General features: G+C 46.9%; 1 protein-coding gene across 4 annotated transcripts in view; it reads left to right on the top strand.

Moving 5' to 3' along the window:
* The window catches only part of DOP1B (DOP1 leucine zipper like protein B), a 109,635-nt gene that overhangs the window by 84,353 nt on the left and 11,137 nt on the right, over positions 1–14,145 (top strand). For 3 of the 4 annotated variants that reach the window (XR_003431575.1, XM_027100518.1, XM_027100537.1), the window contains 8 exons: positions 422–526; positions 624–690; positions 3,176–3,320; positions 8,595–8,680; positions 8,915–9,024; positions 9,148–9,294; positions 10,319–10,380; positions 10,884–11,012. Coding sequence is in view for 3 of the 4 variants with exons in the window: in XM_027100518.1 (XP_026956319.1) it covers positions 422–526; positions 624–690; positions 3,176–3,320; positions 8,595–8,680; positions 8,915–9,024; positions 9,148–9,294; positions 10,319–10,380; positions 10,884–11,012 (851 nt within the window). In the remaining variant the exon portion in view is untranslated. The remainder of the gene's footprint in view (positions 1–421; positions 527–623; positions 691–3,175; positions 3,321–8,594; positions 8,681–8,914; positions 9,025–9,147; positions 9,295–10,318; positions 10,381–10,883; positions 11,013–14,145) is intronic. The other variant, XM_027100529.1, reaches the window with a different exon arrangement.

Here is a 14,145-nt window from a genome sequence, read left to right as displayed (position 1 = left end):
TGCAGCCTCACTCCGTAGCCATAATCCGAGTCCTTGTTTTCCTGAGGCCTGACCTTGCCCTCTGTGACCTTCTGATGGTTGACTCTGTGTTTCCAGCGACGTCAGAGAGGCTGAATGGTAGAGCCAGACAGGCCCAGAGATCAGACAGTCCTCTAGTTCCAGGCTTTCACGTTATAGACGAGGAAACCAGGGGCATCTGACCTGTCAGCAGGGTTGCAGCTCTCCAAACTCCAAGTTCTTGGCAGAATACCAAAATTTAGCTTGTGTGTATTGTAATTTAAAAAAGAGCAAACAGGTCAGGCGGATATGCCATCTTCCTGTGCTTTCCAACCACCCGGATCTAAAATGTGCTTATAAGTAACATTTTGTTTTGACCTGTTCAGGGTTGGATATTTTTTCTTTCTTTCTTTTTTTTAAATAGGCTCCCAGCAACAGCCTTGCAAGCAAACTTCCCTTCGCTGTTGGGTGTGTTAAAGGAGTCCGTGCAGTTGAATCTCGCTCCCCCTGGTTATTTTCTGCTTCTCAGGTACCGTGTCCCTGCACTCACGTCACCGTGTTTTTCTTCGGGAACATGTTTTTATTTCTGCAGCGTTCTCGGTCTGAAGCTGATTGTCTCTCAACAGCATGCTGAACGACTTTGTAACAAGAACTCCCAACCTGGAGAGCAAGAAGGATCAAAAAGATCTGCAGGTCTGTATGTGCAAGTCTGGCAGGCCGTTACTGTCCCAGGAGTGTCGCCCACCTTTAGAGGCTCTCGCTGGAGAGAGTAAACATTGGGCAGAACCAGATCTTAGATTTGCATTTGTTCCCGCGTCTGATTCCCTCCGTTACTGTCTTTAGAGGACTCTGTACAATCTCCTGATGAAGGTTCTCGTGTTAGACTTGACCCGTCGACCGTGCAGTTTACAAGGCACCCTCTCGCTTCCCGCTGTCCACAGATGTATGCGGACTTACTCTGCAGCATGATTGGAACAATAAGTCTATCTTTATGCACTGATTCCTTTCCTTAGAACCTTCCCCCGTCTTTTTAAAGCAATATAGACCCACAGGAAATTTCAGAAACACTGAAAAACAAAGTAAAACTCACCCATAGGAGAAGGAAAATCTTCTCCTTTGAGTAGAATGCCAACTATCAATAATACATAGATGGGGCTTCCCTGGTGGCGCAGTGGTTGAGAGTCTGCCCGCCGATGCCGGGGACACAGGTTCGTGCCCCGGTCCGGGAAGATCCCACATGCCGCGGAGCGGCTGGGCCCATGAGCCATGGCCGCTGAGCCTGCGCGTCCGGAGCCTGTGCTCCGCAACGGGAGAGGCCACAACAGTGAGAGGCCCGCGTATTGAATAAATAAATAAATAAATATAATAATAATAATACATAGAAGTAATGAAGGAGTTAGAAAAGTCACTATTTTGCAACCATTATAATCCTTGAGTGAGGAGCTTTTTGAGCCAAAGCCTTTAAACTGGGTTGTGTAGTTTATGGCTTTGGTGATGTTACTGCTAATTGCTGTGATCCCTGGTGTTTGTGAAATGTCTGTCCGGTTCCTGACTCTGAGGCACTAGAGTTCTGCGTAAAGCACAGTGACTCCTCTGACTCAACCGGTAGAGAAGAAAGCATCACCCAAGGGCAAGTGCTGCAGCCCAGCCCTTGGGTGGCACCTCCTGCACTCACCTGGAAGCCCTCCCCCTCCCATGGGCTGTTGCCTGCCGCGGCCCCTCCGTTTCCAGTCCATCGGCCGGACGGTAGCCACAGGCACTACCGCCGCTGGTGCGGCTCGCTCTGCTCCTGTTCGTCAGAGGGCCAGGTGGCCTCTGCTTCCACCCCAGGATGTCCCAGCCTCCCTGACACTGACTCCTTCCTGCTGTTTCCAGGCACCCCAACTTCTTTCCCATCCATTCACTGCGCTTGAAATGGGAGCTCTTCTAAGTCCTCGACCCCTTTTCTTGATCTGCTTTTAAGAATTTATTTTATTGAAGTAGAGTTGATTTATAGTGTTAAGTTCTGCTGTACAGCAGAGTGACTCAGTTATACACATATATATATATCCTTTTTCATATTCTTTTCCATTCTGGTTTATCCCAGGATGTTGAATACAGCTCCCTGTGCTCTACAGCAGGTCCTTGTTGTTTATCCATCCTGTATATGTAATACTTTGCATCTGCTAATCCCAAACTCCCACTCCATCCCTCCCCCACCCCACCCACCTTGGCAACCACAAGTCTGTTCTCTACGTCTGTGAGTCTGTTTCTATTTCGTAGTTAAGTTCATTTGTGTCATATTTTAGATTCCACATAGAAGTGATAGCAAACGGTATTTGTCTTTCTCTGACTTACTTCACTCAGTGTGATCATCCCCAGGTCCATCCGTCTATTCTTGACCTTCCTTACCGCCGTCATCCACCCCACACCTCTGCCCAGGTGCACCGCGGACAGTTCCCACGGGTGCACCCCCCTTGCCACCGGCAGGCAGACGTTCTCTTGCTTCATGCCCGAACACAGCTGCTGGGCTCGTAGTGGACGTCAGGACTGTTCAGTTCTCAGATGTCAGGGACGTACAGCCCCTCTTAGCTGGCAACGCTCGATGATACCCACTCAGTGTTTCTACCTCTGTCCCAGCTACTTGACCAAATCCATTCCTCATGGAACTCCTGATACCAATGACTCCTCACTTCACCCTCGAGTCAATTTAATGTATGCAGTTTTGTTTCCTTTATTATTCAAAGATGCATTTCTAGCAAGAATCCATGGTCCTAAAGAAACTGGAAATCTAATCTGCCAAACGTGTCGTGCCGCTGTGACTTCCTATGTCTCTGTTTTACTCAAGTTGGTCAGAGAGTAGCCTGAGCCACGAGTGTCTGTTGAGCCCTTGAAATGTGGCTTGTCTGAAGTGAATGTGCTGTAACTAAACACACAGCAGATTTCAAAGACTTAACAAAGAATGCGTAACCTCGCTAACAATTTTATATTGATTATATGTTGATACTCTGTTGGATATATTGTGTTAAAGATTATGAACTTGTTTCTTCTTTTAATGTAGCTCCTAGAAAACTTGGTATTACCTGCGTGGTTCACAGCTGCAGCTTGCATTATATTTATATCGGATGGTGCTATTTTAGGCACTTAAGATTCTTTTCCTTAACTAACTTCCTTTCCTCTTTCTCCTGACTACTCTCAGGAAGTCACTCAAAAAATTCTAGAAGCTGTCGGGAACATTGCTGGCTCTTCCTTGGAACAAACCAGCTGGCTGAGCAGAAACCTGGAAGTGAAGGCTCAGCCTCAGATCTCTCTAGAAGAATCTGATGAGGAGGAAGATTTGCACGGTAGGTGTAGAAGGGTCAAAATGTAATGCCCAGGGCTTCCCTGGTGGCGCAGTGGTTGAGAGTCCGCCTGCCGATGCAGGGGACACGGGTTCGTGCCCCGGTCCGGGAAGATCCCACATACCGCGGAGCAGCTGGGCCCGTGAGCCATGGCCGCTGAGCCTGCGCATCCGGAGCCTGTGCTCCACAATGGGAGAGGCAACAGTGAGAGGCCCGCGTACCACAAAAAAAAAAAAAGGAATGCCCAATGCCAGCTAGTGGGTCTAGTTTTGCCTTAAAAGTAAACTGGCTTTACTTCTTACAACATACGTTGTATGTATACTGAACAATAGGATTCCGTTGGAAGGGTCCCGAGTGGCCCATGCTACCGTGTTAAGCCCTCACTGAGCCGAGATGGGGGTCCAAGAAAGTAACTTCCCAAGATAATTTGCACAGACTCAGTGATAGAAATCTGTGTGGGATAAAGAAGAGGAGAATGTATGTTTTTCTTTTTGTGGAGCCGTGGAAAGAAAACTTAGTAAACCAGCTCACTATCGTCAGGCAGTTGATGTTGTATTTCATTTCTGGCCAATACACCCCTGCCTCTCGATGACCCTCGTGTTTGGTCATTGCCTGAGTGGTGACGATTCTATCATGGAGGCCACACAGAGTAGGCCCAGCCCAGCCTTATAGTCAGTTACAGCTTCCTAGGAAAATGGTCTGGAGACTCAAAGGAGACTCATCTGTTTACTCGGAGGACCACTGATCAGCCAGATACTCCTGAGGAGTCTGAATTAAATGCAACAGGGTAGATTGTCGATTGCCGGTGCCCTAAAGACCGCCGGACGAATGTATCATCAAGCAAATCTCAGGTTACTAGACCTGCTGCAGTGAGGGAGAAACTTGGCTGGGTCATGGGGGTGTCTCAACTCTAGGGGAGGTTTGGGGAGGATATTTATAAGGTTGTAGGGCCTTGGCTGACTTGTTTGTGGCAGATATTTCCGGGTGGGGCCTGGGGCAGAGTTAGTAATAAGATACCTTTGCATTGGTGGGCACAGCACTAGGCGAGGGTCCAGAAGTGGATGTTGACGAGATGCTGCTCGTTTTGATAAGTGAGCCACTTTAGTTGGTTGAGTTTTTCTTTCAGAATTAGGCATATCCTAGAGCAAGTAATTATTTTTGCAAGCTCTCAGTATGATTTAACACAGACAGGAAAGTATGCCCAGTCCCAGTGTCGCTCAACACTGGACAAGAAAATCAGTTTGGTCTCAGTTTTTTTTTTTTTTTTTTTCTGGTATGTGGGCCTCTCACTGTTGTGGCCTCTCCCATTGTGGAGCACAGGCTCCGGACGCGCAGGCCCGGAGGCCATGGCTCACGGGCCCAGTCGCTCCGCGGCATGTGGGATCTTCCCGGACCGGGGCATGAACCCGTGTCCCCTGCATCGGCAGGCGGACTCTCAACCACTGCGCCACCAGGGAAGCCCTGGTCTCAGTTTTATTAACACGAGCAAAAAAATTACATCTAAGTTCTCAGTCGGAACTACATAGCGCAGTGCCCACCACAAGGTCAGTGTTCAAAAGCTGCTAGTTCTGTCATACTTTATGACCTCTGTCATTATTGTTAGCGGTAGTTATATCAGCAGAAGCAAAGCTGAATTTGTGGTTTTTAATATACAAAGGAAGGTGTGTCAAGAAGTCTGGGCTCTTTTCTCTTGCAAGTAAACGAAACCCACTTCAGGCGTGTAGAAATACAGCAGCACAAAACTTTCTGGCTCATGTACAGGAAAAGCCCAAGCGTCTACATCTGGTTTTAGTCAGAGCGGGAGCTAGGTGTTCAGATGAAGTTCATCAAGTCTCACGCAAAGATTCCGGTTGGCTGTTCTGGGCCTGTGGCTGACCCAGAGGAGGAGAAGAAAGGCTGGTGCGCTGGAGCTCCGAGAAATGGGCTCCCACCCAAGAGAGGCTTCTCTTGCAGGAGGAGGAAGGATGGTGTTAGACAGGCCGTAGTACCCCCTCCATTCCTTCTGCCATATTTGTTTGACAGCTAGTTTTGTGGTTTACATAAGAAAATAATTATACTTTACTCTGTAATGAAGATCCTATAACTAGTGTGCTATCATTTACTAATGTAAACCAACAATTACGGTTTCTCAGGCTGCGGTTATGATTATAGTTGTGGTTCTAGGGAAAGAGCTCGTGCAACTCCTTGCCTCATCTGCCCTCAGTTATTCCCGACGTAGGTACTGATATAGGGATTAAACTGCTTCTCCACCACCAGTGCAGCTGAGCCTGGCTTTTGTGCAGTAATTAAATTTAACCTCAAGACAGTACTGTAGTAAAATGATTACCTGATGTTTATTTTAAAAAAGAAAGAAAGAAAGAAAGAAAGAAAAGAAAAGAAAAAAAAGCATAGAATTCCAAAGCTGGAGGTGATTTGGGGGCTTCTCAGTAAGACTTAATTAGCAAATTATAGAGTACCAAAAGACTCTTTGGATCCTACACTATGCTTTGTTTCAGTCTTGAACAAACTAAGTATGCATACTGGCCGTCTAAATCATGAAACAGAATGAGGCTTCAAATGATGTGTTTCTCCACTTAGAGTTCTTCTGTGTGCAGTGTACGTGCAGGGTCCTTCCTGTACGTTTGCGTCCGGCGTGTGCCATGCACTGTGTTCTAGATGCTGGTGATGCAGCAGGAAACAAAATGAGCAGGGCCTCTGCTCTCGTTGGGGGGGGATACGGAAGGTGATGGTCCAAAGTAAATTAACAAAGGTATCTTTCAACTCTTCTGGAAATCCAAAGTTACTCCAAAATGAAAGTGGTTTTTTTTTTTTAATGGGAGTGGGGCTGGGGGCCACTTCAGATGTTGCAGAACATGTCCCCAAGGAAGTGTCAGTTGTGCTGGGGCAGCCATGCAGAGATCTGGGAAGGCGCTGCCCAGAGGGGATGGCGAGTCCTTGAGGTGGGAGTGGGCCAGGCCCAGGAAACCTGAAGATCAGCTTGGCTGGAGCCTAATGTGTGGTCATGCAAGGTCAGGGCGAGAGCGGGGGTGGAAGGTTGTCCGGCTTGATGCAGAGCACACTTAAGAGCTTGGCCATCAGCCCACTTGCTGTGGGAAACCATTAAAGGGTTTGGAGCAATGACAGGATCTTATTGAGTTTTCAGAAAACATCAGTTTGGCTGCCGGGAGCGATGTGGGCTGCAGCAACCGAGAACAGAACCTGGGAGTTCAGTTAAAAGCATCTCATGGTGCTTTGGGCAAGAGAAGATGTTGGCTTAGAGGCGTGGGCTCTAGAGAAAGGTGGACTGGTGTGAGTGCAGCGTCAACAGAACTTGCCGATGGATTGGAAGTGGTAGTTTAAAGAAAAAAAAGACAAACAAGGATGACTTTGGGGTTTTTGTTGTTTGGTTCTTTGTTTGTTTTATTTACTTTTGGCTGCGTTGGGTCTTCATTGCTGCACACGGGCTTTCTCTAGTTGCGGGCGAGCGGGGGCTACTTTTCGTTGCGGTGCGCAGGCTTCTCATTGCGGTGGCTTCTCCTGTTGTGGAGCACGGGTTCTGGGTGCACGGGCTTCAGTAGTTGTGGCTCGCGGGCTCAGTCGTTGTGGTTCGCGGGCTCTAGAGCGCAGGCTCAGTAGTTGTGGCGCACGGGCTTAGTTGCTCCATGGCATGTGGGATCTTCCCGGACCAGGGCTCGAGCACTGCGTTGGCAGGTGGATTCTTTTTTTTTTTTTTTTTTTTTGCGGTACGTGGGCCTCTCACTGTTGTGGCCTCTCCCATTGCCGAGCACAGGAAACACTCTCTGGAGTATTTCCGGAAACACTGTGCTTCTGGAAAGTGCTTCTGGAAACACTCTCTTCTCATAGTTTCCACGACTCCATGTTCTCTTGGTTTTTCCTCCTACACTGCTGACCTTTTCTGATTCCTTCCCAGACATCTCAAATGTAACACATGCAAACCCAAGCTCCATCTCCCTCTCCAGAATGTTCTTCCTTCAGACTTTTCCACCTCAATCAATTGTTTAAACCAAAAACCAAAGTCATGGGACTTCCTCGGTGGCGCAGTGGTTAAGAATCCGCCTGCCAGGGCTTCCCTGGTGGCGCAGTCGTTGGCAGTCCGCCTGCCGATGCAGGGGACACGGGTTCGTGCCCCAGTCCGGGAGGATCCCACGTGCCGCAGAGCGGCTGGGCCCGTGAGCCATGGCTGCTGAACCTGCACGTCCGGAGCCTGTGCTCCGCAACGGGAGAGGCCACAACAGTGAGAGGCCCGTGTACCGCAAAAAGAAAAAAAAAACAAAACCAGAGACAAGGCAGAGAACACGGATATAAATGTTCCAGGTTAATAACACATAGGGGCCCAACTGAGGGCGTTTCTGTTTGTTTACATTAATTTTCTAAATGAAATATGAGATGAGGTTACCAGCTGAGGAGGGACAGGTATCGATGGTTATGGAGGGAGGAGGTGAAAGAACTACGTTGGAGACTGGGAAAGCCAGCACAGCGCTGAGGGACATGGGGGAGGGTTATCTAAGAGCATCAGGTCATTTTTGAGTTGCACAGTCATGAAGTAAAGTGAGATCTGTTTCAGAGTAGTCTGTTTTTCTCCAGAGCATTTAGCTGCATAGAGCTGCATAGGCAATCATTGGGTTTAGCCAGCTTTGCATTTTTCGAGGTGAGTGCTTCAGAGAGAGAGAAGCAAAAAAGTGACGGATGTTTGCAAGGTGGACGATAGACCACAGGTGTGGGTGGGGAGATAGAGAAGCGAAGACCTGGGGGGATTGATAGGTAGTTAAGGACGTGAACTCAGGGGGTTGGAGGCTTGTGCAAGGTTTCAGGAAATTGTCAGAGCAGCATTCCAGGAGTAAGTGAGCAGGAAAGGTAAGATGTGGTCACTGTAGGGCGCTGCAAATGGAGACTTTGGAAATTCATGAGGTCAAGGGTACGATGGTGACAGTGGCTGGCTGAGCTGGAACAAAATAAAAGCTTGCTGGAAAAGAAAAGACGAAGGGGCTCGGAGGCCAGGGTGTTAGAGGGGTCATCCAGGGGGTTGTTGAAGCTCCAAAAATGGTGATGAGAATAGAAGCAGGGAGGAAGACAGTGAGTTGGTGCTGATTTATTTGATCAAAATACCCAGATTCTTAGTTGCTGAAGTTGAACACGTTAGCAGAGAAGAATACGTAACATGTACGTACGTACAGAGTCAGTGTGAAAGGCGGGAGCTCATGACTCAAGTTCATCTGATGCTTTGGGGGCATAAATGGTGACCTATTGTCCTGATTAAAACACACATGCCTCTTTCAGCAGATGCTGCTGCCCCCGCTTCAGCAATGGTGCCTGCGTCTGCCCCTTCGGTGTACAGCGTGCAAGCCCTCTCCCTCCTGGCAGAGGTACATACGCATCTGGCTTGTCATCCCCCTACAGAAGTGAGGCTTTGTGAGGGCGTTCATTCTCAGGGGCCAGGGCGCACGGGCTGCACCGTCCCGGGTGAGTTCATAAGCCAGAATTGGCCTCAAGCTGCCCCGTGGAGTTTTCTTGTTAGGCTGTGTATACCCCGAGGACTGAATTTTGTATTGCCGCCTGCTTTAGGAGATTTCTGTTTTCTGGCGGTCCTCTTCTTCTAGGTTCTGGCATCCCTCCTGGACATGGTTTATCGAAGTGATGAGAAGGAGAGAGCGGTGCCGTTGATCTCACGTTTGCTCTACTATGTTTTTCCTTACTTACGTAATCACAGGTAACGCCACCTTTTCCATTGTATACCACCCACGTGTGGAAAGGTAGCTTATGGGAAATGTGTCCAGCGGGGTTCCTTGCACCATCTCTGACCTTGGCCCTCTCCCCTTCCCACCCCTTTCAGTGCCTACAATGCCCCCAGCTTCCGGGCTGGCGCCCAGCTGCTGAGCTCTCTAAGCGGTTATGCCTACACGAAACGAGCCTGGAAAAAAGAAGTCCTGGAATTATTCTTGGACCCGGCCTTCTTCCAGATGGACACTTCTTGTGTGCAGTAAGAAATGCTGTCCTGATTAAAAAAAAACGTGCCCTGAATCTTCAAGTGGAAAAGTGTTTGGGTTTCTGTAATTAATTCTCATTCCTGAAATGGAAGCACAGCTAGCATCAACCCAAATCATAGGACACCACTCACAGGTTAACTGTATTTCTGGGAACAGAATTAAGTCTTCTAAAAACTACAAAGGTGGCTTTTTTTAATCAGGAGAAGAATTTCAAGTACGAGAGCACATTTTTCCTAAAGAGCATTGCATGGGGTTCCAGTGGTACTTGGTCTAGTACTACTTTATCTTGTAATCACAAAATGCTTGACCAGCATTAAGATGACGGGGCTCCATGGTGACACTGCGGTGTCCTTATCCCACTCTTCGGCTTACACTCCCCGATTCCTCACTGAGACCTTGAGGCTGGCCAGGCTCTGCGCGGGCAGTGGAGATCCGTGGCATCGCAGGCACAGGATGAACTAGCTGTGCCTTTTTCTTGGAGGTCAACAGAACCACCCGTAACTCTGCCCCTGGCTTGACTGAACAGGTCTTCATTAATGGCAGGGGGAGACGGTGGAGACTGGTCAGCTTCTTTATGTGGGCTGAGGGTTTGCCCAGCCACCACCAGCGGCCATGGCTGTAATCCTGTTGCACTGTGGGGAACCCGTTGAGAACAAGTGGTGTTTGTCTTCACAACCCCCATTCTTTCCATTAACACAAGTGTATGGACATCATCTGTGGGAACACATTTAAGGGCAACCCTTGTGAAAGCCAAGGTACCTTGACAATTTGTGTTTTCTTTTATTGTGAGCTGGGAATTATTCATTATTCCCCATGTTATTCATTCCCTATGTTAAGGTTATAAATGAAAAGCTTTCACTTAACGTTTCCTTATATAAAAACTATTCATCCCTTTCACTAACTTTTCAGAAAGCAGTTTTTAATAGATCTTAAAGGGACATGTTCTTTTCTTGATGCTTTTAATCAGACTGTCACCCTTTGCATATTTAATTAATTTTGCTTTTTTTTAATATTCAGTTGGAAGTCCATTATTGACCATCTTCTGACTCATGAGAAAACAATGTTTAAAGATTTAATGAGTAAGTTCTTCTGTTATGTGCACATAAGTCACACTTTAAAGGACCGATTCCTTTTGGTCATAATCAGATTTTACCACGTATTTCAGGCCCAGCTCAAACCTTTTTTAGTGCCATTTCAGCCACAGAGTGTAATGTGATGTGCAGAATGTGTCGGGACTACGTGAATGAGCCTTCCCATTTCCAGTCTATTGACACGAACGCCTTCAACTACCTTTTTTGCAGTTTTATAGCGGAGAAAATACTTTTGAAAGTAATGATAAGTTGACCACAATTGGTTAGGAGTACTTTCCTGTACCTCATATCCTCTTCAAATACCCCATCCCTCAGTATCATGAAAGAAATAAGAACTTTTATAAATGTAAATACTTGAGTAACAACTGCATGCCCTTAATCAAGACCATGGTCTTTCACCAGGGAAGATAGGAATAGTAGGAATTTCTCATCACTTACCTCTCATTGTAGTGTTCTCACTAAATGGAACTTATTTGCTCTATTTATTCCAGCCATGCAGAGCAGTTCTTTAAAACTGTTCTCAAGTTTTGAGCAGAAAGCCATGCTGCTAAAGCGCCAGGCTTTTGCTGTCTTAAGTGGAGAACTTGATCAGTACCACCTTTACCTTCCTCTGATCCAAGGTAAGAAGACCTGCCCTCCCCCAGCCCACCCCCCCCAAAAGAGACAGGCCCAGAGTGGCCGACATGGCTGGAAACCAGAGGGGCCCAGGGCAGGTGTTGGTGGAATGGTCAGACGTTAAATGAGTACTCAGCAGAGGTGATTGTAGAAGAACTTTGGAAATATATCGGTAAATCTGAAACTTTGTTTTAAAAATCAGTTATTATGGGACGTTCCTGCTGGTGCAGTGGTTAAGAATCCACCTGCCAATGTAGGGGCCACAGGTTCGAGCCCTGGTCCAGGAAGATCCCACATGCCGTGGAGCAACTAAGCCCGTGCGCTACAACTATTGAGCCTGCGTTCTGGAGCCTGTGAGCCACAACTACTGAGCCCACGTGCCACAGCTACTGAAGCCCGCGTGCCTAGAGCCCGTGCTCCACAACAAGAGAAGCCACCGCAATGAGAAGGCCGCACACTGCAATGAAGAGTAGCCCCCGCTCGCCACAACTAGAGAAAGCCCGTGCACAGCAACGAAGACCCAACACAGCTGAAAATAACATAGAAATAAATAAATTTATTTTTTTTTGAAAAGGCAAGACAAAAATCAATTATTATAATGCTATTCATTTTTAAAATTTTTTAAGATATTTATTTATTTTTGGCTGTGTTGGGTCTTTGTTGCTGTGCACAAGCTTTTCTCTAGTTGCGGCGAGCAGGGACTACTCTTCGTTGTGGTGCACGGGCTTCTCATTGCGGTGGCTTCTCTTGTTGCAGAGCACGGGCTCTAGGCATGGGGGCTTCAATAGTTGTGGCTCGCGGGGTCTAGAGTGCAGGCTCAGTAGTTGTGGCGCACGGGCTTAGTTGCTCCATGGCATGTGGGATCCTCCCAGACCAGGGCTTGAACCTGTGTCCCCTGCATTGGCAGGTGGATTCTTAACCACTGCGCCACCAGGGAAGTCCTATAAGGCTATTAGTTTTTATTAGGTTGTTTTTTAAAGTCTGGCTGTGCTTCTTCAGCACTGTCTCCTGCTGGATCCCTCCTGCAGTGCAGATACTAAGTGAGGCCAGTGACAGAGCAAGATTTTGGAGAAGTACCTGATTTTTCCTTAGCAGTCTTTTCTCTTCTTCATACTCGCGGTATTCTTTGTCTGCTTCAAAAGTGAATGATTGTGGATATTATACATGGTTTTAAAGGTTTTTTCCCCCTCCTCATAAAATGTTGAGTTGGCGAAGTGAGCATTCTGTTTTAATTCATCCTCCTCCAAGATACAAAAGAACTCTCAAACAGGAATGTGTTTTCCTTAAGACACGTAGCCTAAATGGAATATAATAAAATAAACAAGCTTTCAAGAATTGTATTAAATATCATGAAGGCTAGTATAACAAACAGTTTTACAAATATTAGAATTACGGTGTAAATCCTTTTGGGGTGCTCAGACTTATTAAAGTATAATTTACATACAGTTCTGGCTATACAGTTCTATGAATTTTGATAAACACATGTAGTCACGTAACCACCACTGCGGTCAAGATTCAGAACATTTCCATCACCCCAGAACGTTCACTCGTGCCCCTCAGAAGGCATCTCCTGCCCTTACCCCCTGACCCTATCAACCGCTGAATCTTCTTTCTGTTCATATGGTTTCATCTTTTCTGGAATGTCCTATAAATGTGAATGTGATTGGACAGTATGTAGCCTTTGAGACTGGCCTCTTTTGTATTTGAGAGTCATTCTGTTGTATTTATCAGTAGCTTATTTCTTTTTATTGCTGTTTATCGATAGTATTCCATTCTGTGGTTTGTTCCAGTTCACCAGTTGAACATTCAGGTTGTTTCCACATAGAATTATGATATAAATCTCTTACTCTACCCTCTTAAAAAATGCTCTTATAAATATCTGTCGGCTCACAAAGCATGTGTTTTTCCTAAATATTTTTATTAATTCTCAGCCCATGTCCCTACTTGATTAACCACTTGAAAGGTCTTAATTATTTTAGGTCAAAACATTAACAGCTTTCACGGGTATTAATTATGACAGTATTTTATATTTGCAACAATGAAAATGCCATTATACTTCTACGGACATCATTTCAGCCTGTAAAGCAGGTAAGGAGATGTTCATGACCTAACGTCTTGAATACTGAAAATGTATGAAAGTGAATATTCAGATATTGACAAATCCTTACTTGAATCACTAGCAGGAGGCTGCTTGGATCAGAGGGTGGCCAGGAATGCCGTTAAAGGTGGTGGCAGCCCTCCAGAGACTTTGCTCAGTGCAGAGTCAAAGCTGAACTTCGTTGCATACTTACAGGATTTAAAGGGGAGAAAGAACAATGGGAACCACATTTCCTCTAGTTCACAGGTGGCATCTGTGGTGGTGGTTTATGCACCTGGCCATCAGACAGTGGTCCAGAAGTGCAGCGTGAAGTTCACTTTCTCAGCAGGAGAGCATGGTAGGCAGTGCATTGTACAAGCCTTGCCATGCCTTCTCACTTTTTTTTTTTTTTTTTTTTTTGCGGTACGCGGGCCTGTCACTGCTGTGGCCTCTCCCGTTGCGGAGCACAGGCTCCGGACGCGCAGGCTCAGTGGCCATGGCTCACGGGCCCAGCCGCTCCGCGGCATGTGGGATCTTCCCGGACCGGGGCACGAACCCGTGTCCCCTGCATCGGCAGGCAGACTCTCAACCACTGCGCCACCAGGGAAGCCCCATGCCTTCTCACTTTGGGAGAAACACCTGCGCCTTCTCTCCCCCATGTCCCATCGCACACTCTCCTAAAACCTGGGGTGAGGCCCAGAGAGCTAAAGAGACAGTATTAGATGTGTAGAACAAGAAGAGAACAGACAATGGCCTTTTTCAATCAGTGGTATGGAGAATCTGACTATGGCAGGGTGTAAACATCCAATTCTGAGAAATCATGGCTCAGAGAGGGAGAGAGAAGTAGAGGCAACATAATATTATATACATACAACATATATGAAAGTCAGCATAATGCTGACTTTAAATAGGAGATAGTCTGGGGGCCCTTGGGGAAAGAGGAATTTCTCCAAATAAATACCCTCCACTTTGGATAGCTCAAGTGCTGTTTTTTTTTTTAAAAAAAAAATACTACATGGGGCTTCCCTTGTGGCGCAGTGGTTGAGAGTCCGCCTGCCGAT

Source organism: Aethalodelphis obliquidens, unplaced genomic scaffold (genome assembly GCF_003676395.1).
Source record: "Aethalodelphis obliquidens isolate GAN/ISIS:26980383/991018 unplaced genomic scaffold, ASM367639v1 scaffold1, whole genome shotgun sequence".
Classification (NCBI taxonomy): domain Eukaryota; kingdom Metazoa; phylum Chordata; class Mammalia; order Artiodactyla; family Delphinidae; genus Aethalodelphis; species Aethalodelphis obliquidens.
Note: the sequence above shows the minus strand (reverse complement) of the source record. Positions and strands in the feature narration are given on the sequence as shown.